The 21,180-nt window shown below is 47.3% G+C and overlaps 1 protein-coding gene across 1 annotated transcript in view; it reads left to right on the plus strand.

Moving 5' to 3' along the window:
• Positions 1–21,180, plus strand: part of LOC149363875 (neprilysin-1-like) — a 66,604-nt gene that overhangs the window by 18,058 nt on the left and 27,366 nt on the right. Inside the window, exons 2-5 of the mRNA XM_089573857.1 lie at positions 10,325–10,443; positions 16,207–16,278; positions 18,765–18,926; positions 20,068–20,151. Coding sequence (XP_089429983.1) covers positions 10,325–10,443; positions 16,207–16,278; positions 18,765–18,926; positions 20,068–20,151 — 437 coding nt within the window. The remainder of the gene's footprint in view (positions 1–10,324; positions 10,444–16,206; positions 16,279–18,764; positions 18,927–20,067; positions 20,152–21,180) is intronic.

Consider the following 21,180-nt stretch of genomic DNA (forward strand, 5'->3'; position numbering starts at 1 on the left):
ATTACTCCAGTCTCGTCGTTTCACCAAGGAATGAGTGGGAACACGAAAAAAAAAACAGGTAAAAGATAAACATTGAAGAAGGGTTCACATACGACACGATCTGCACCGTGAGCTGTGCATGTGGCGGAAATGTGGAAGAGAGAATACTGGAAGGAAATATGTTCGGAAGTTTTACTTATTTAACAGACTTAGTAGCATGACTTATTCAAAATCATTGCTTACAAATGAGATGAAAACGTCCCTGCACGCATTTAATGAGTCACGTGACGGATGACACTAAGTCACGTGACACTGCTATGTAATGACCTCACTGTATGCCGAAGACAACCACGAGATATGTGTACGAGGAAGGAGAGGGTGGAGGTCTCGTGCCAAGGTCTACGGGTTCCACTGCCGCCCCAGCTTGCGCAGCGGCGCCTTCGGTCACGTGACGATGACGTCGTTTCGGGTCTGCAACGAGGGGTTCACATCAGTTTCGGCCGCAAGTGCTTCTTTACTGCGTAGCGAAGTTTCAACACATGCATTGGCGTTCTCCGCGCTTCTCCTCCACATAATCATGAGCGGCCAAGAGCTGCGCTACCACTTATAAGCGGCATAGCAGCTGGGCTACTGCGGAGAATCCATGACACACCACATTAGAGAGTCTTTTGTGAGCCCCTTGAATGCATGAGCGGTGCTCGACATGTTTGACCTTGTGGGCTGAGCTTTGTTGGTAAATGATGAAACTGGAAGCTGTCGGGATAAAAACAATGTTGGGAATGTAGGCCCGTGTACTGTGCGTTGTCAGTGCACGTTAAAGAACCCCCGGGTGGTCGAAATTTCCGGAGCCCTTCACTACGGCGTCCCTCATAGCCTGAGTCGCTTTGGGGCGTTAAACCCCAATAAACCAATAAACCAAATCTCTTTTGCCATGAACGAATCACTTTTCGACATTGTTCCCACGAACAACGATCCACTTTTGCCATCGATGCTCCACTACCTGCGAAACGTCGAAGGGCAATGAGGCCGCCAACGGGTGCTGCCGCCACAGCCGTTCTCATACTACCGGGATAGCCTGCAGAGACTAGAGCATGGATGCCGATAAAGCATCTTCACTAGTGAGGTCTTCTTTTTAATGCGAAAGCATTATATCTCCCATTAGTCGGCGTCTGTCGCCGTTCATGGCACGAATTTCCTCAGTGACGTCACCATGCTCTCGCATGGCGTCAGCAGTAGGCCATATGATAGTGACGTCTGCAGCAAAGAGAAACACATAAAATTTCTTCCGAAGGTGCGGGGAAATGAACTAAGGACCTTCTATGTCGTACCGGATGAAGTATTGTTTTAGTATGTTGCGAAAGCAACACTACGCGAGTCGCCGAGCCATTTCGCGGGGCTGACGAAAGGCCATACTGCGCATGCGCGAGGAACAGTGAGGTCACACGGCGCACAGCTGGCGCGCCGTCGCTGCGCGGGTGACTCAGAGGTGCCGGGGCCGCCGTGCTCGCCAATTGCGCATGCATAGTAGCGGCGCATCGCCAGCGTGCCGGGGCCGCCGCTGTTGCCGCGCGCTCTCCATCGCCTCTCTCTCTCTCCTCGTTGCTTTCGCAATCCTCCAGGTCTAACCAGACCTAAACCACTGCCATTTTTTTTATTCCACCAGTCTACTCTAATGATGTGTGTGGTGTCCCAAAGTTAGACAGGCCACGAGAGGCGCCGTAGAGGGGAGTACAGCATTAATTTCTCCACAGCGAGTGCTTTAGCGTGCGCGGACATCACGAAGCACGCGGGCGTTTCTGCGTTTCGTTTAGATCGAAAAGTGGCCGTTGTGACCGGGATTCATTTCCACGATTTTAGCCTCAGCAGCCAAATACCACACCCGACAAAACGTGGCGGGCAAATAAAAAGGAACAAAAATCCCTCGCCGTTGCATTGAACGCAGGATGGAGAATCCCCCCCCAAAAAAAAAATACTGCCGAGAAGCATCGTTCTTGAAAACTTGCCACGATCGACGAAATAAACGTCAATTTTTATCGTAGAAAAGAGTACTGCAGCATATAGCGACCACTGTGGAATTTCAATAAATAAAATACTACTTCCTTGTCGAAATGATGGTTTAGTTTGGTTTATGGGGTTTAACGTCCCATAGCGACTAAGGCTATGAGAGACGCCGTAGTGGAGGGCTCCGGAAATTTCGACCACCTGGGGTTCTTTAACGTGCAATGACATCGCACAGTACACGGGCCTCTAGAATTTCTCCTCCAAAGAAATTCTACCACCGCGGCCGGGATCGAACCCGCGTCTTTCGGGTCAGCAGCCGAGCACCATAACCACTGAGCCACCGCGGCGGCAAAGGCCACTGCTTAATGCGAACGGAGGGAGAAAGCAAAGGTGCAGATGCAGGAAAGAAGCTGTAGTAAATACATTGTCTAAAGAACGAAAAAGAGATTTGTGCGGCGTACACTCTAAACAGAAAGGAGTAAAAAAGGGAATAAGTTGTCCTCTAGCGCGCACCCTTTTATAAAAGGGAGGGCGTTAGAGGGCAGCTTACTCTCTTTTTACACCCATATAGGCGTATTCGTGTTTTAGAGTGTACTTTGAAACCTCACGCGAACATGGTGGCATATAAATGTACTACGGCGCCCGCTGCTTGCGCAGTGCTTATTGAAGACGCGTGCTACAAACGATGAACAAATCGGGATTCCTTAGCCTTTTGTTATATCACGGTAGCGCAATCCGCCCGAAAGTGACGTAAGGCCGAAGGGTCCGCGCTGAGAATAGTCCTGTCATTGGAGCAGCACGACGACATGCCGCGAAGCCCCGCTCTTACCACGCGGTGAAGAGAAGAAAGAAGAAAAGAAGAGAGAACGAACTAAAATAGAAAAAAAAGCAGGAGGGATAGAGACAGCGAGTCTCCCGGGAAAAAGAGGCGAGCTTGCCGCACGTTTCCGGCCTTGATTGGCGTTAACAAGCTGCCTGCCTAGGGAGGGCTTTGTGCGAAAGGCCGAGATCGTTCGAATGACAGTCCGAGAGAGGGTAAAGGGAAAGGAGGTTAGCAAGAGGACGAGTAAGAGGGAGGTGAATTGGCCCACAGGGATCGGAAAGGCTCAACCGCGACACGTTGTTTGCAATAAATTACTCGGGGGAACTGAAGGAACTTGCGCACGAATAATGCGAAAGCATTTCGGTTCTATTCGAATTCAAATCCGATTCTTTCCTAATTCTATTTGTATTCTGTTGTAATTTTACTATACTGCTTTATAGTTGGTGCAGTTGTATTAATATGAGCTATTACTGGAAACATTTCGTATTTTCCCGCCTTTGATGACGTCACACAGTTTCGACCAACACCGCCACACTCTGAACGCCGCCGCGTTTTCGAGTCAATGAGCCATTTAATGTTCTTGCATTAATAGTACACAGAGGGGCAAAGTGAAATTGGCCTATATCAATAGATTACCAAGCTCTAGGCTACTATCATTAAATACAGGTATCGCCGGCACAGGCCACTTTCACTAGCAATCTTCGATGACGGCAAAGGCTATTTTTTGTTCTTTTTGATCTCTGAGAAGAGACCACACCGCTTCCCACTTGTAATCGATGGTGGAGAAGTCCGCGATGAACTGGAATCCTTGATGACGTCACCGGTATGAAGCGAGTGGCAGGAAAATTTTGATTTTTCAATCCAAATTTTTCGCTATTCGTGGCATCTTATGCTGCCGAACCAGCGTCGACAAAGCTACAGCGTGCCAGACAGTAGTATTTTACTGAGATCAAATATTGGATGGAGCTGTCCCTTGCGTTCTCTTAAAGAGCAGCTTCGTTCAAAAGTCCCTGTCTGCTCCTGAATCGTGTGGAGGGACACTAGCGGCGTTTACATGAACCCGACAGCGGCGGGTCGAGTCAAGGGATGGAGTTGAGCTAGGTCAGCCCAACTCGACGGCGGAGACCGCATCAACTCCAGCGACACCAAGCGTCAAACAGCGCAAACGGGAGAGGGCAGTGGCAGCCTCCAAGATGGCGGCACGGTACCGCTGTCTCGGAGGCGCGACTATGACGGCGCAGGCGAAAAACAGGTTCGCATTTATCCTCTCCCCTCCCGCTAACACTTCGACTCCATGCTTTTAGAAAGGCGGGTCAAGCGAGTTAACCTACCCCCTACAGGCGAGTTAACTCGAATCGCTCTACCGCTTATTTTACTCGACCCGACAGCGTTTACATGAATCCGACAACTGGTTTTTTACCCGACAAGCAAACTCGACTCGACTCCATCGAGTTCATGTAAACAGACCTACTGAAGGCACCCATGAAGCTTCATATCTCTTGAAAGAAAACAGAACTGATCGTCCTCACCCACATGGCGAATTAAATGGACTGCGTACCGTTCATAATGCTGCATGGTTTGCAAGGAGCGAGAGTGCACGGCTGGTTATTTCACTGGAAACACTGTTTAGTGTAAGGACGCAAGACCTGTCGAACGTCGTTTCCCAGCATTCAAAACGCCGTTCCTTTATTTTTTTTTCGTAGTTTCGTCCTTAAAGGCACTAGACCGAAAACTTCGAAACGGAGTCGACGTGGTACAATCGATGTCCTTTTTCTTGGAAAAAATGAAGTGCAGGCTGTGGCAGAACTTCGAATTCCAGAAACCGATAGTTTCCGACTGCCACGCTCACTGATCGCAAAACTGGAGAGTCTATTTCTATGTCGACGTAAAAAAAGTGTGCGGGGTAGCTGGGAAATACATTCCCGAAATTTGGCGGTTTTTCTCTTATGATTACCCTTGCGTGACCCCGAACTTTATTATTTTTTCGAAGATATCATTATAAAGTCGCAATTTCTCGAACACTTTTCTGCCTATGCTTCATCCACGCCTTGAATTAAATTTTAAAAAAATGTGTCAGTACAGCAAGTAACGAAGGTTTTCCCGCTACTAAGCTCCAGGTCAAGAGACGGTGACAAATGAGAAAAAAGTGCAAATGACCACAGGCGCATGGTCGAAGTTAATATGCCACCGCCCGCCGCGTGCCGTTTCGATCATGCCTAGGACGCTGTTTCTTCGCGACGTGATTGCAAGAGCTGTTGCTGTTTATATTTGCGGAGTGGTGTAGCTTAACATGAGAAATATGTGGTATGCGCTCGCAAAAACACCTACGAGTTCTTCTTTTTTATTTTTTTGGTAGAGGTTGCGCACACACTACGAGGCCGCTCAATGAATCATCGCAGACCTACCAAGCACATTAAGTCGGGCTTAGGTAAATGCCCCCCCCCCCTCCCCCCCCCCCCTTTCCGGTGAATTGTGACAGGGCGCACAGCGCTGTTTACGTTGATTTTGTTACCAGGCCAAGTGTATTTTGTTTACCGTTAACTTTCATTGACTTAAACTGCGGGAACCCTGGCTTCCCGCCGTTGCCTTTTCGCGGCTGCTTCCGGCATCCCGCGTTGTTCTACTCTTTCCCTTCCTCCCGCCTCAAGCGGCGGAGAGGGGCCCGAGTGACTAATAATTGTCATTCCGCCACAGCTCCGCCCACGCTTCCCAATGGCCTTTGCCATTGGTGTTTTTTGGCGGGAATTCGGGACCCGCTTTGCAGGCCGCGAGCCCAGAGAGACAGCGTAAGGTGCATATGCTGCTGTTTTTGTCCGCCGGCCTTTGCCGTTCGGACCAGTGCATACTTGAGCTCGTCAATTCGAAGCCCTCTGACCTACAGTGACTAGAGCCTGTCTAGTGAAGCACAGCGACCTCCGACAGGCGTGCCTTGTCGATTGCCCACGCTCTCTCGCAAACGGCCCAGCGGTCGCCACGAGAGAGAGAGATCACAGCACTGCCGCGGGGACATTCTCCGGCAGCGGCGTGCTAGCGGCGCGCATTGCTCTAGTCGCTTCGTGCGCGCAGCGGAGCTTGCTCCTCGTGCGCCCCCGGGATTGGGTGACTGTTGAGTTAGTGTATCATTGGAGGACGAGGTCAATAAATATCTCCTTTGTGAACTTGGAGGTCTGTTTCTTTGCGGTGAGTCGCTCCCCTCCCTGCGGGGATTGAATACGCCGCGGCGGTCCCCGCACCCAGATGGTGCATGTAGTGACGGCTGATCGGGGCCCTTGGCTCGTGCAAAGCCCGAATGCGCCGTGGTTGTTAGTCTGTGCCCATTGAGAAACCCGCAACTTTCCTTCATTGCACTTTTACCCATCGGCGAAACCGTGCGGCGGGTCCCAAAACACGCAAAACAACAACAAAAATCTCCAATAAACGTTTCCAGCCATATAAAAAAAAACTTTAAGACACACACACATACACGGAGGAAAAAAAATGACAGGTCATTCTCTGTTTGAGTGCGCTGGCAAGCAGTTGACCACACTAACGACTGCCTAGCTATCTTTCAAACCACTACAAACAGCTTTTGTTGGCCATTGCAAGCACCTTCTTTTAACTTCTGCTGAACCACTGCCACTACCGTATTGTTCACACCGCATCATTCTTCTTTTGTCATTTTTATTCGCAACAGTGGTGTGCTTAAGACGCTGCTTAAGTCATGTCAAGGCATTGTCCATTTTCCCTTGTCCATATTTGGCGCGAGGCCGATGCGACTGTTGTCGTCGCGACTGAAAGAAGGGTGAAAAGGAAATTGTATGGACCTGCCTACTGGCTCCAGCGGAGTCACATTCGCTGCCACGTGCAGATAGAGGAGAGTTGAAAGATATGAGAGGAAAGAGTGAAAGAACAAACGCGCGTAGCAACAACCGCGTCCGCCGAAGCGACGACGGCGAGCGCGCGGTAGTTTTCCATGACGTCAGACTATTTTGTCAGCCCACTCCTCCGCCAGAACTTGCGTTCTGGGGCCAAAGCTAGCCAGTACGGTCTCCCAGATCCCCCGGAGATGGCTCTATTTTACAATCCAACAGGAGGTGATCGCAGAATGACATTATGGAAAGCTCCACCTTCACTGCTGCTGCCTTGTCGCACAGATTACGTTCACCTCTATCCAGCTAGCAACACGGCACTCGTCGCGGCTATGAGGTTTCGTACTCGCTTTCGACGAGAAATTCCAGTCTTTGAATAAGACCCGTGGAATTCTTTTTCCTAGCTACGCATCCGAGAGCAGCAACAATAACCGCGTTCAGACTATTTACTCGGTAGCCAAGTCGAAGTGAACACAACTATACAACTAGTGGACGGCCTTCCCAAAGATCGATGGCGCGGCCCACTGGGCCTGTCAGCGACTCACCGCTCGCTGACTTTAGTGGGACCAGTGGGGGAGATGGACGACTGTCGGTGGTCTTCTTTCCGTTGATGTCAACTGGCCGCAACAGAGCACAAAACATGCGCCCCTGTGGATCAACATGATGTGCCGCAACGCGTGGATCGCGCACAGAAGAACGCACCCTTTCGCGTCCCCTGAAGTAGGCGCGGGCATTCATGTCAGCAACGAGGGGTCCCCATGCTCACGCACAAGCAGCCAGCACACAACGCGGCACTGCTCACAGGCGCGTCGTCTCTGCTCTTGGTCGTGCACGTGCGCAGCCACACAGATACACCGCCACTCGCGGACTTGCCTCGCCCCGAAATGTCCCGAAGCGCTCCCACCGCCGCGGCCATCGTGGGTCAACGAACAAACTCACCCTTCATGTTCCCCCCCTTCCCCCAACTTCCCCTCCGCAGCGGCAGGACAACGGCGCGCCGCGAGACACCGACTCCTTAACGACTAAACACATCTAGAGACGGAACGCAAGGGGAAAAAGACCCGCTGTACGAAAGAAACAATCTGTCACAGCAAGAAGATAAGTGCACGCGCGAGTGGGCTCAGCTGCTAAAGAAGTCTAGTAAAAAAAAAAAAAGTGAACGCAAATTCAAAACGCATCTTACATATGTACATGCAAAACTTAAGGAAACAGAAAGACACAGCACCAAAGAAACTAGAAACAGACTACAGAGAGAGAGAGAAATAAAGAGGAAGAGGGAAGACGGGGATGTTAACCAGAAGGGTGTTCTGGTTGGCTAACCTGCACTGGGAAAGAGGGATGATGGGAAGGAGAAGGGAAAGAGAGCAAGGGCAAGGGGCACAGTCGCAATTGGTCTCGCAAGCCGGTCGCTCTCATGAAAGAAGCAAAAAGGTGCCTCGTAGAAACGGACTACAAAAATAAACAAACACTGTGGGGATCTGGAACTGAGCATGCTGCCAAGAGGGGGACAAACCGTGCTTCACTTCGGTGGGGCCTGACGAGAAAGCTCGCCAGCTGAGGCTGCACGCATTCGGTTGCGGAAGAGTCCGCCGTCCCGCATCAATCACACAGATGACCGTTGCCTGAGATCGTGCCGGTGCGTGGTATTCTTGCGTACTGTGTAGCATCAGTTACGCCTTCGCCGTTGCCTGTGATACCGATAGGTATACCGGGGCAAGCTCGCCAGACCGTGACTCGTAGGCATTCACGTCTGCGACGTGTGCACGGCTGGTTTTCCCCGTATGGGGATCCTTCAGCAGGAACGCGAGTGGCGACCAGACTCTGGCCACATGGTACGGACGAAGCCACTTAGCAGCGAGAGAGGCTCAGAACTCTTTGCTTTCATGGCTAAGAACGTGGTTGCCCTGCGGCGCACTCAACCTCCGCAGGGAGCAGAGCGATTCGCCGCAAAGAAAGAAGCCTCCAGGTTCACAAAGAAGACGTTTATTGACCTTGTTCTCCAGCGATACGCACACGCAACAGTCACACCGTCCCGGGGACGTTCGAAGAGCAAGGCACCACTGCGGGCACGAAGCGACAAAAGCAATGCACGCCGCTAGCACGCCGCTGCAGAAGAATGTCCCCGCGGTAGTACTATTATCTCTCTCTCGTGGTGACCGTTAGGTCGCTTGCGAGAGAGTGTGGGCAATCAACGCAAAGTACGTCTGTCGGAAGTTGATGGATCCCACTAGACAGGCTCGAGCCGCTGTAGGTTAGAGGACCCCGTGTTGGCGCGCTCGGGCAGGCAATGGTCCTTCCCGAACGGCAAATGGCGGCGGACAAGAACAGTAGCATATGCACCTTACGCTGTCTCTCTGGGCTCGCGGCTTCCGAATCGGGTTCCGAATTCCCTCCAAAATGCACCAATGGCAAAGGTCATTGGGAAGCGTGGGCGCAGCTGTGGTGGAATGACAGTTATTAGTCACTCAGACCCCTCTCCGCTGCTTGAGGCGGGAGAATGGGGAAGAGTAGAACAACGTGGCGTGCCGGCAGCAGCCGCGAAAGGCAATGGTGGGAAGCGAAGATTCCCAGAAACCTCAGAAGTCCCTTTTTTTTTTGCTGAAACTGCGAGTTGACTGCTGCCAGGTATTGCGAATAAATGGGGCAGTATGGAAGATACCCAAACATATCCGCTATTTCGCTCCAGCTTTACCTCCATTTATATCTAGTGCTGTATACTGAAAACATACAAAGTAGCGAATATTTGGTCTAAAAAAAAAAAAGATCTTTCAGAAATATCTCTCTCGTACTGCACAAAGGAGTGACAACACAAACAATTTGAACAAAAGAGGGAGAAGCATTAGGCTGCCTAACCAATGTTTTGACAAGAGGACTTCGTCTGCATGCGTCTTCTTGTCGAAACGTTGGCCAAGCACATTGAGGCTCCCTATTCTCATGTCCACTTTGTTAGTGCTATCAAGAAATTTAACCCATCTTCCGGCCTTCTCTCTACCAATCTGCCAAAGAAATGACAAAGACAGTTGTAGCATTTTCACTTTTTGTTCCATTACGAGCTGCGCCATTTTCACTTTTCACATGGATTCTTTTCATGATTTTCAGCGTTTGGTTTCAGTAAACGTTTGGTTCTTTTCTTGCACTCTTAGCACACGCCTTGTGCAGAACACAGGTAGCGTGCCTTTTATTTATTGATTTCAGAGCATTTCAATTTTCTCCGCATACGAAACAAACTTTCCTGCACTCAATTTTTTCACAGCTTCTTCGGTGGTGCGTCAGAGAAATTGAACCCAGTTTGGTATGCGCAAGCCCAATCTTCTTGCTGCCATGTCTTATCTCATATCTGTATTTCTTCTTGCTTTGTGGTATTATGACTTGGATTCTTAGCTTTGCCCTGCTATATTTTGTGCATGGCACTAAAAGCGCGCTTTACTCTCATTCATTCATTCATTCATTCATTCATTCATTCATTCATTCATTCATTCATTCATTCATTCATTCATTCATTCATTCATTCATTCATTCATTCATTCATTCATTCATTCATTCATTCATTGCACTTCGGTTAATTTGTGGCGCGCAGTCAGCTGCTTGCGCTCGGTTCCTACGCAGCTCACTTGTGGCCATGATGCAAACTGTGTGTGTGTGCTTCAGGTGAGGCCACTTTTAACGTTCGCAGTCACTGCTACTGGTGGTTGCACCGGACAAGCTTGGAGCGGGCGCTCACCGTCACCTGTGTCCTGCTGCTTGTGATCACCGCTGTACTGTTGGTCGTGCACCTCATCGCCACCTCATCAGGTGAGCCACGATGCGCGCAACCATGAAACTGTCAGTGGCCAATGTACAGTCGGGTACAAAAGTCTCCAGCACGCGCGAGCAGCAACCGGAAACCATAGTTCGGCTATAAGCCGGTTGCTTCAGACAACATATGGGAAAGTTACACTGGCATGCTCTCATGCGTGGAAGTCAAATTAGGCGATCGTTCTCAAACGTGACATATATGCGCCTTGATCATCGTTAATGCGTCCTGTAGGCTTTTGTACACGACAGTGCAGTGAACGTCCGCTTGTTCACTTGAGGCCACGGCACAGCACACTAGAAAAGCTTGCCGATATAGAGGAAACGAAATATGCTGCACCTTCACACCCATCCTTCACGCCCATCCAAGTGCTTAAAACCTAAGATCACGGCACTAATCCTGCAGGCAATTGCCACGCCAGCAAGTTTAAAGCTACAGCTGGGTAACTGTACACTTTTTGAAACGAAAGCTTCACTACAGGACCTCGGGCTTCGATCACCGGGTGCCTAGTTTTGACCTTCAGCTGAGTTAGAGGTCAAACCATGAAAAAGATAAACAGAAATTGAATCAATATCCATTACTGGGAGTCGAACCAGAGGCTGTGCGAACGGATCTCCTTTCAGGGCCGCTCAGCGGGCTATCGCCGCAGCCAACACACCTCGTGTTAAACTGCACCGCACTCTCGCGCTGTGCATTGGAGAGCGTCGTCTTCACCAACTTCCATCTGCTCCGTACCGCGGCACTGCCTGCTCAACATCGTCTTCTACGTAGCACAAATCTGTGCTTTCGCTCCGATTCGAATGTAGTAAACATTCCAAGTAATTTTTTATCACACAACTTTTTTATCGACCTTCACTGACTCGAGTGCTGGTTACTTAGCCAGCACTTCTGTCGAGAAGACATGCGATCGTTAAATCGCTCGACTGTTGCCTCTCTCGCTAACTTGCACCTTCACTCATTCACAGGCTCACCGACGCATTTGAGCCTTTGGTAAATTACTCACCCTTTTAATTCACAGGCACAAAATAATGACGCAGAAGGAAAGGAAAGGGGCATAGAGAGGAATACACATGGAGATAAGAATAGAAGAAAATAGCAGAAAAGTGTCTGAGAGAGATATTTTTCCTCCGTCATTTCCTTTTTCTTTGTCATAAGAAGTAATTGCAGGATTTTTTTTCTTACTACATTCAGCACTAAAAACGTGCGGTCGTCGTTAGGAATAGGACGTATTTATGTCCGCAACGGTGCGAACACCCGCAGAATTATGAGCGGATGTCGCAAATACCTTCTGCGCTCAACGACAGACGCTCCTTTCGACGCCGCCCGCAATACAAACTGCCGAGCAACGGATTCGTGAAATGTTATATGAAAGGGTGCATAGCGCCTGTTTTGTCGGCGCCAGCCAGAACCTGACCCAACGCTAGCAGCTCCGGCAAACTTGCATGCAGTCCATATAAAAGTATCCGGAGAGTACGCATCATGCAGCGAAAAAAATTTCAATTTCGCACTCTACATCGGCTTCTGCGGGAGGTCGACGCCTATTTGCCCGCGTGAGCAGGCATTGCCAATTCAAAGGCCTGAGTAGTGGCCGGTCAGGTTACTTTCGCTTCGTGCCATCTCACCACCGTTCCTCCCGCGCGAAGGTGTTACGTCATAGGGTGCCGGGCTCAAAATATCGCCAAAGGAAAGAACGTGAAAAGAGCAAGAAAGATAAATAGATAGGGAAAATTCGGATATGGCAAGTAGAACGCAAAATATGTTACGTAACTTCTCCGCAAGCAGGCCCATACGGTCGCAATTTTCTTGCCCTTAAGTGCGAAAAAAAGTACAAAACAAGCAAACAAAAACGAATGCCCTGCCTGGAGCGCGCTGGCGTCAACCACAAGGATGGCGTAACGTGAAATTTTGACGACGCGAGTTGCGAAGTTATGGGAGTGAGGCATTTCGCAATCGCCGAGTTTAAAGTGGAACAGAGCGCGGTCCTGTAGAAAGCCTTATTTAAGCACTGTAAAATACGCGCGTGTGCGTAGATGCTCTGTATAGTTTTCATACAGTTACTATTGAAGTTTTCAGAATACCTATACAGTTATATAAAGTTTCCGTGCCTTTCTTGTGGGGGTGCGATGTGTGGGCGAAATAGACAGATATATTATCATCCGGGCTGTCGTTAAATGTGAAGAGTCCAGACAAATTTTCCAGTTAAATGAGCGAACACAGAGCATGCTCGACCTAATCAAACCAGTAGTAAATGATTTTGCTCATTGAAAAAGAAAGTTGTGCTCTCGCATATTATTCTACGCAGCTTTTTTGTTTACCGACACGAGAAGCGACCGAACGACGAATAATAGCTGCTCGAACTAATGACGCATTAGATAGCCTACGCTTTGTATTGAAGCATGGCAAAAAAAAAAAAAAAATGTGGTAGGGCTTTAACGTAGTTAAACCGGTTAGACGTGCGAAAGCATGTGTTTAGCCTGGTTGGCTCGTGGCTTTGCTTTGCTGGGTCGTCGGCATGTCTGGCGACGATATTAGCTGGATAGTGGTGTTAGTTGATGAAGACGATGACGCGCAATGAGCAGCGCGAGAGTGTGTTGCAGTTTAACATGAAGCTTCATCGGCTGCGCCGGTACCGTAGTGCTCTCGTGCAGTGTTGTTGTTGTTGTTGTAGCCTACGACAGAATGGCACATACCCAATCTGGGGGATCGGCCAAGAATCGGGTGGTAAAGGTTGGTATTCACCTGTACGTAGTAAAGGCATCTCGTGCAGTAGGCAGCGAAGTTGATGAAGGCGATGATTTGCAATGCATAGCGCGAGAATATGTTGCAATTTGACAGGAGGCGTTATCCGCGGCGGCGATAGTATAGGGCTCTCGGGCAGTGTGCAGGGAAGCTTATCTGTTCGCGCCGCGGCGGGTTTGAATCCCAGTCGCGACAATGTTTATTTTATTCGTTTATTTATTCATGGTTCGGCCAAGGTCACCCTCAAGGTCAAGCTTCACACAAACTTGGTGAACCGGTCATACCTCGTGTTGTGCCTTTGCACTCAAACGGGGAAAGGAATCCCAGCGATGCCCCGCTCGCATTTCAGGCGAAGTTGCCACTTCTTTTGTCTTCCAAGACATCTTTTTAAAACTTTTTGTCTACGGTGTGTCTCTACTAGCGTCTCTGATAGCAGCCTTTTTTATCACGCCGCCACCGCCCTTCGGACGCGACTGATATTTTTGCCGTAGTGGGTCAAATAAACTTATTATTTAAAATGGCTTATTTAACGCTTCGGTTGTCAAGGGTAGAGGTCGCACTTTACAGTCTAGAGCAGCCGGCGTGGTGTTAGGCACGGATATTCTGCAAGCCTGCGAAGTATGCATCACTGCAAGCGTGCTCGTTATGAGAAAAAGCAAGCTTTACAGGCTTGGTAGGTCATCTAATCAGGCGTGTAAAGGATTATAAACAAACACGCGATTTTTAAATGAATGAACTTTAATGATAAACCAACAAGGAGAAAATTCCGGTGTCGCTATATTGAAACTAGGTTATTAAAAAGTAATTCTTTAGCTCCTGGTGTAGCCCCTTCAGGGATGCCTCGATGCAGTCTTTGTCATGGGTTAACGTGCCCGCTTTGCTGAGTAGACGCTCTCCACTTTATCTTTAGTTTACTTTGTTATTTACAAAAAATCTCCGGAGTGTAGCAACTCTGTCACTTACCAAACGAGATCAAAGCTTCCAGGCAAATGAGATTAACGCTGTCAGGAGACTTTCGCTCCGTGGAGAACGCACGGCTTGCACGAGCTGTGTGGCGTGTCTTAAGTGTATTATGCGTGCGCCCTATTTTGGAAAGATCAGTAGGAAGGAGCGCGCCATGATCACGAAATAAAGCTGCACTCTTACTTAGGGATCTTGAACGAACCCAAAACAGAAAGGGGATTGGATAGTGCGGCCTTTGTGGCGTGTCGTTTATTTGAGCGAAAAGCAAACACGCACAGACATGCCGACACAAAGGGACTGCAGGTAATCAGCCCTCACACAAACTTGGAAGACTGGGTAAGGTGCCCGGAGGGATCTGCCATCGTGAAGCGCATCGCGCAAAAAATAAGAAAAAAAAACATAAATATAGCACTCTGCTATGCTGCGTATCAGCCGACTCTGAGCATTTTTGAACACCAGAACCATGCGTTTTTTTAGTACAAAGTCTAGGTGGCTTGGCCTGTTGCCTGCCTCCTTTTAAACTTTTTATATTTTATTGATTCACAATACGGACATCTTCCTTTGATGGAAAAGTTCAACGCCGATAGAGACATCAGTGCGTCTCTTTTAAGAGCATGTCACACCACAGATGTTTTCTTTAAGAAAGACTCACTTCGAAGTTTTTCTTACGGGACTTTTTTTTTGTGTGTGTGATATCGACTGTGTTATTATGCCCTCTGGAACATCGTTCGTGAGTAGTTTTCGAACGCCGCTCCCAAAGAGATAGAATGGACAGAAAAAAAACATATTATCGAAACTCTTCCGTGGTTCGATAAGCCCACCCGGTGGGCTTATCGAACCGTGGAAGGAGTTGAGGTTGAAGTTGAAAGTTTATTAAGGAATCCAAACAAATTTACAAGTGTACACAGCGAGAGGTCCCGTGGTACAAGACCGCGAGCGGAACCTGCCATGAAAATAAATTTCAATAAGCAACAAAATAGGAAATACACAACACATTAAATAGCTAGGCAGAGAATGAATAGATAGATACATAGAGTAATATAAGTTACCGAAATATTTAAATACAAACAGAATAATGCAGGAGAATGTACAATAAAACACTCACAGATGCCGCGATACGTAGTATCAATAACAGAAAAAAATCATACATTAAGAAGGAAAAGCTTTAATTTGACCTTGAACAAAGAAAGAGTATTAGTTTGTTTGATGTCTAAGTTCAAAGGATTGTAAGAGTTTCAATCATATGGTTTCGAAAACTTCAGAACACTGGTTGTGATCAGATCAGTTGGCTTGGCACCTATTAGAATCTCTTGTGTTGCGGTGGATAAGACAGAAAAAGGAAACACATACACAGATAGGCGCAAACTAACAGCTCAGTTGTTAGTTCGCGTAAAGTTATAAAGAGACAAGAATTCCCAGAGTGATTTGAAAACCGGGTTTTTGTGTTTTCTTAGGGAGTTTTGAGATCGAATCTAGTGCCTGTCGTACAGTTCCCTTCGGATGTGTTATTCCTTGATCATGTTTTTTCCTTATTTATTTCTTCTTTCGGGAGTCATACAACGACTTAATTTTACTCTAAGTATAGTGTGTTCATATTTGGCTCGGCAGTTGAAGAGCACAATATTTACTAACGGGTCGATTTAGTTTTCAACTCCCGAGTCGAAAACGCCGCACACTGAGACAAAAACCTTTACAAAAATTAAGAAAGGGGGTTATGTAATGCATACTGAACAAGCTTGCGTGCACAAAAAAAACCTAGCAGCTGAGCGAAACCACCAAAGGTAACATAATCCAATATTGAGATAAATAAGTAGAAGTTAAATGATAAAGGACGAATAACGAAAATTGCGAGCAACGAAGTTTCATGACAAAAAGAAGCAACCGATTTGAGTAAGTACAATGTTACGTATTGCGGAAACACCGAAAGTCTGCTCTAGCACAACAATAAAAGATGCAATGCGCGATGTCCTAGTTTTTACTTGTGACGGCTTATGTGCCATTTGCTGCTGATCGAATTTGCCGTTTTGTGGTTTTCGCTTTTTTTTTTTTTTTTTTTGCAGAAGACACTCGGTGGGAAGCACCACCCCCTTTAACCAGGAACACCTGCTACAGCCCAGAATGCATACGCGCAGGTAAGGGCTGTAACTCTTTTGCAATTCCAATAGGGTGCGCGCAGTTCACCTTCTAACACTTCAAGAAAATAAACAAAGAAAAAATACCCTCAATATAGCCTGAAGACAAAACTAACTCCTGTCTTGTTTGTCATGCCGACTGCGTGGAGGCTCGTGCCGTAAAAGAATTTCTGGCAAAGCAAACGAGTGAACTTTTTAGCGAAGAGAGCAGTTCGTGCGCTCTTTTGCTGAAGACATGAAACAAACAAATGCCTTCCTTATCATTCGCACTTATGTTTTCCGCCAGAAATTGTGGAGCACAGTGTTTTTTCTACACGTCTTTAATCTTAAAAAAGCTTAGCAAACAAAAAGGAAGGCCCTTTCGCGTCAAAGACAACATCATTTGCCACCTTTTTTGTGTTTCTTTCGCTCTGTTTCCTTTTTTTTTTTACGACTAAGTAAACACGCGGGTGCTAAGTGAGAATATGTGTCGAAGCGCTCCCTCTTGCGCTGATATTGCGTTACATCTACTTTGCATGATGTCAGCTCTCTTCGAAACGCAACACTCGCGAACTTTTCATGTGCCCGTTGTTGTGAAAGACAAAATTATAATTGGTTCAAAGTTCTCGATTCTGTGAACCGTGGCGCCGTCTTTTACCAAAAGTGTAAAGCGTTCAAAAGTGTAAGCTGCCTCACTAAAAGCGTGCAACACTGTGGGGCTGAAAGGTGACGTCAACCAAGCAGTGGCCGAATCTAAAAAGGTGTTCGTCGTAAGCTTAATATTTTGCCGGAAAACTATGCTGCCAAAACTAAAAATTATTTTTCAATATTCTTAATAATCGGCACGTGGGCCAACACAGGCACACAGGCATACATAGACGCACACGCACACACACACACCCGTACGCATACGCACGCACAGACTGTCTCAGCTTGAACAGCCGATGAAAGGTTCGCGGCTGACCAAAGGTACCATTAGTTGGGGCTAGCTCTTTCTTTTTTAGGGGGAACAGACAGGCGGTTAACAAAACAAAGCGCTCTACCCCAGTAAGCGGCAGCAGAACCTTCGCATTCTTTATGCATGTTTTATGTGAAAAAAAACCGTCGTACATTTCCGCTCCGCATAGGAACGATCTTGGACGAAAATACTTTGGCGTGACCGTTTCTGCATAGTACACTTTGTGAAACTGCTGCCCATCGCAGTTTCAGCAGGCTAGCGCATCACTTTATGCCGATAGTACGTACATTGAAGTACAATAAAAAATAAGGGGAGGGAGTAAGACGTTCTAATTAAAAACTCGACCTGCTCGGTTTTTTCTTTAGAGATGACCACGAGTAGTACGGTGTCAAGTTTCTAATAGATTGAAGAGGTGGAGAGAGGGTACAGGAAGAGGATTGTTTAGACTTGCTTTCTGCGAAAATTGATTGATTGATTGATTGGTTGATTGATTGATTGATTGATTGATTGATTGATTGATTGATTGATTGATACCTTCGCAAGGAGGTATTGAAACGGGGATAGTGAGACCAAGAAGGAGATCTGACGGTAGTGATTTCGGGTGCGAAATCGGTGGTGGATAATTTGTAGCGTTCTGTAGCGTCTGGTGCCTGAGGGGTTCCTGCATCTTTTATTTCGTTTTATTTTCCTTTCCGTTCCTTAGAGTTCTGAAACGAAGGCCATGAGCCTCAGGGAGAAGGATGCCTCATGAACGCTTTATGTTTTCTGCTGTGTTTTGAATGTGTTTCGAATATGCAACCGAAACTAAATACTTGCGGTTAGAGACAATGTTCCTCTCCCTTCTTTCCTACAAGTAATATCCCAGGAAGAGAGGCAAGTTTGACAAAATGTTTAATTTTATTGAAATGCGGTACAAGTGTGTTTGTATGAGCAGTGCAAACATATATATGCATGCTGTTAAGTAGCATTCAGTTGCATAGACCTCGAAGCATGCGAAAAAAAAAGGAAAAGAATATACACGCACACATGACCTACTCGTCCACAAAAAGCAAATGTAAAGTAATTCCTAAAATTTTTCCTGTTCCAAGTCGTAAATGCTGGCCCGGCATATAGCTTGTCTAAGAGGTGCTGCTCCAGCGACAAATCTAACAACCCGACTGGCACCTTACAATGAAGTCCCAAATCTTATCTTACATAGATTGTCTAGGGGGGGAGGCGAAGCTAAAGACATAACACCTGACTCATCTTTACAACTAAAGCTGGCGCGCTGCTGTTAAATCCGAGTGAGAAAAAAAGGTTCCTTGCTGTCTCTTCCTCTGGGCTTAAAAGTATAGCTGTTCTATTCTTTTATACAGAGGGACATGGTATAAAGTGGATTCGCAGCCTAAAGCGCCGGAATAAAACGCATCGGTGCTCAAAACACGTATGCCTGCCTACAGTAGTCCAGGACTTTCTTTCTTTCTTTCTTTCTTTATTTCTTTCTTTCTTTCTTTCTTTCTTTCTTTCTTTACATTTTCATCGTTCCTTGCCTCTCCTCCCCCCCCCACAGCGGCGGCCATCTTGGAGCGCGCCCAGATGCACCGCGACCCGTGCGAGGACTTCGACGCGTTCGCCTGCGGCAACTTCGTGCACCAGCACTCGGCGCCCGACGACCACTACTACACCAACGTCCTCATCAGCATGCAGGACACCATCTTCGTACGGCTCAAGAGTGAGTCCCCACGCTGCTGCTGCCGCTGCATTCTATGCCGGAGCCGTGTTTTATTGTGTACGGGCGCGGCCCAACACAATCGAGTGGAAATCGAGTGAGGCTGGCCATGCGCCGAGAATGTGGAACGCCCACGGTCGTTCAACCCTATCTGTGAGGAGCCGACGGCTTCTTTCGAAGATTTCTTTACATTAGCGAAGCGTCCGCAGTAGACTTTAATGTTCGACTCACACTGGCTCGAGCACTTAGTCCCTATAGGGTTGCAACGTGGGGTTCTTCCCAGCAGAGCGTTAGGGATGAGTTTGCCTAGCTTTGAATCAGCCTGAACATAAAACGCCCACCGTGAACGTCAAATCAGACCCATTGTAAACATAAAAGCCCACCATATACAAAGCATGTATACATTGTGTATGTTGTAAAGCACTGCTCAGTCTCGTGAGTTACTCAGGAGTAGCTAATGACGGTAAGCTTTGGTTCTCCACCACGTCGACATGAGGGCTAGTTGGTCCCGAGCCCTCTTCTCTTCTTGGTATTTCGCCTCATAGTCGCGCTTTTGTTCGCCTTCTAATGAATCATCGCGGCGTGTTTCCTGCATCCGTTGTTAGTTGCGTTTTCAGACCGACCCGATGTAGCCGTAGGCGTGGCACTGTTTGGCCATAGCAACCACTGAGCTATATCACTCAGCGTAACGATCCAACTAGTTCAGCAGAACACCGTGCTGCAAGGATCAAGAGCCTGATGCGAGTTGCGGCATTAATAGAACAACTGCTGAAAGCTGTCGTCAGTGATTTGGAAAAGTTTACCTCGACACTAGTCCCCATGAATGACGCGTGTTTTTTTTTAGTTTTGATGTTTAAACCGAAGCTATGAACACACGTTCAAAGCAAAGCTGAAGGAACTGGAGATGAGCTTCCTCTTGTCGTTCTGACGTGGTGTGTAATATGGCGCTTTGCAATATTGACCTGTCTTTGCCCACTTTCTTTTAAAGCTTGGCGTGTTCGCTGATGGCCTTGTAAGAGAACCAACCAAATAAGAGAAAAAAAAAAATCTACGTTCTAGGATAATAAATGGTTTCTTCGGGAGTTAACAGATGGCTAAAGTTACTTCATCAGCTCCACTTTCTCTTTGTTTTGTTTTTTTTCAGAGCTTCTTGAAGAGCCCACAACTCTTAACAGGACTTCCGCCGTGAGCAAAGTGAAAGCCCTCTACAACTCATGCATGAACACCAGTGAGTATAACGTCCGTATTTCACCACAACGACCGGCATACGCTCCAAATGAAAGATACCTCACCTACGTTAGTAGCATGGGAAATGAGCACTCTTTGTGAGGATCAAGAGAACATGCGTGACACGAGGTCGCTTATGAGAAAGCCGGAAAGTTGCTCAATTCCGAGGTACGCAAGATATCAACAGCACCATCACTGTGTCAAACAAACACAGCGCACTTATTGTCTCTTTTGCGTAGTCGTAACTCTCTTATCTCATCTTCCTTTGATCGCTTTATTGATTAAATTTCAATTTCTTTAAAATACGAATATATTCAAGAAATATGATTTCCCGATTTTTTTTTTCCAACCTCATAACCATTCCTGTTAGCAGATGAACTTCTACGCATTTCCTCTCTTGCCTGTCTCGTCACGTGGCATGGCCCGATAGACTTGTTTTGCCCGTGGACCTCCTTTTGCACGTATGGCTCAATCATCTTGTTTTGGCCATGGGCCTCCAAAGGACCTATGGACCCATATACTTTCTAAACTTTTAACCAGTGCGAAGGCGGCGAAGGACTTCAAACACAAAAAAGCGTTGGACTCGCCAGTCGCGATTATTGAAAAGGACACGTGGTTCAATAGACGCAGATGTAATGGCCATAGAACTTCGCACAGTAAAGAAAGGATAGTAATAATGAAATCACAGTATGTGTCTTTGGCTGTCGCCACTACCACTGTGTCCACTTAGACACTCGATAACCTAATCTTGTGATGCAGTAAGAAGAGAACCTGTATATTTCAGGTGCGAGGAAGTGGCAACTATGTTGTAGCGTATACAGGGTGTTTCACTTAATACTTTACACAATTTTTAGTTAGAAGAAGTTAGAAGAAGTAGCTTTTTTAGTTAGAAGAGCACTTTTTTTTGACATAGCATTGTCAGCGGTTTAGCACATCAGTGTACAGCTAAGACATGCTAACTAGTAGGCTGGTTAACTAATATTGAACAGTCAACTTTTGAACTAATATTGTTAGGCTCCTTAAATAATAA

The sequence above is a fragment of the Amblyomma mixtum genome, chromosome 2 (genome assembly GCF_055824585.1).
Source record: "Amblyomma mixtum isolate Tamu chromosome 2, ASM5582458v1, whole genome shotgun sequence".
NCBI lineage: Eukaryota > Metazoa > Arthropoda > Arachnida > Ixodida > Ixodidae > Amblyomma > Amblyomma mixtum.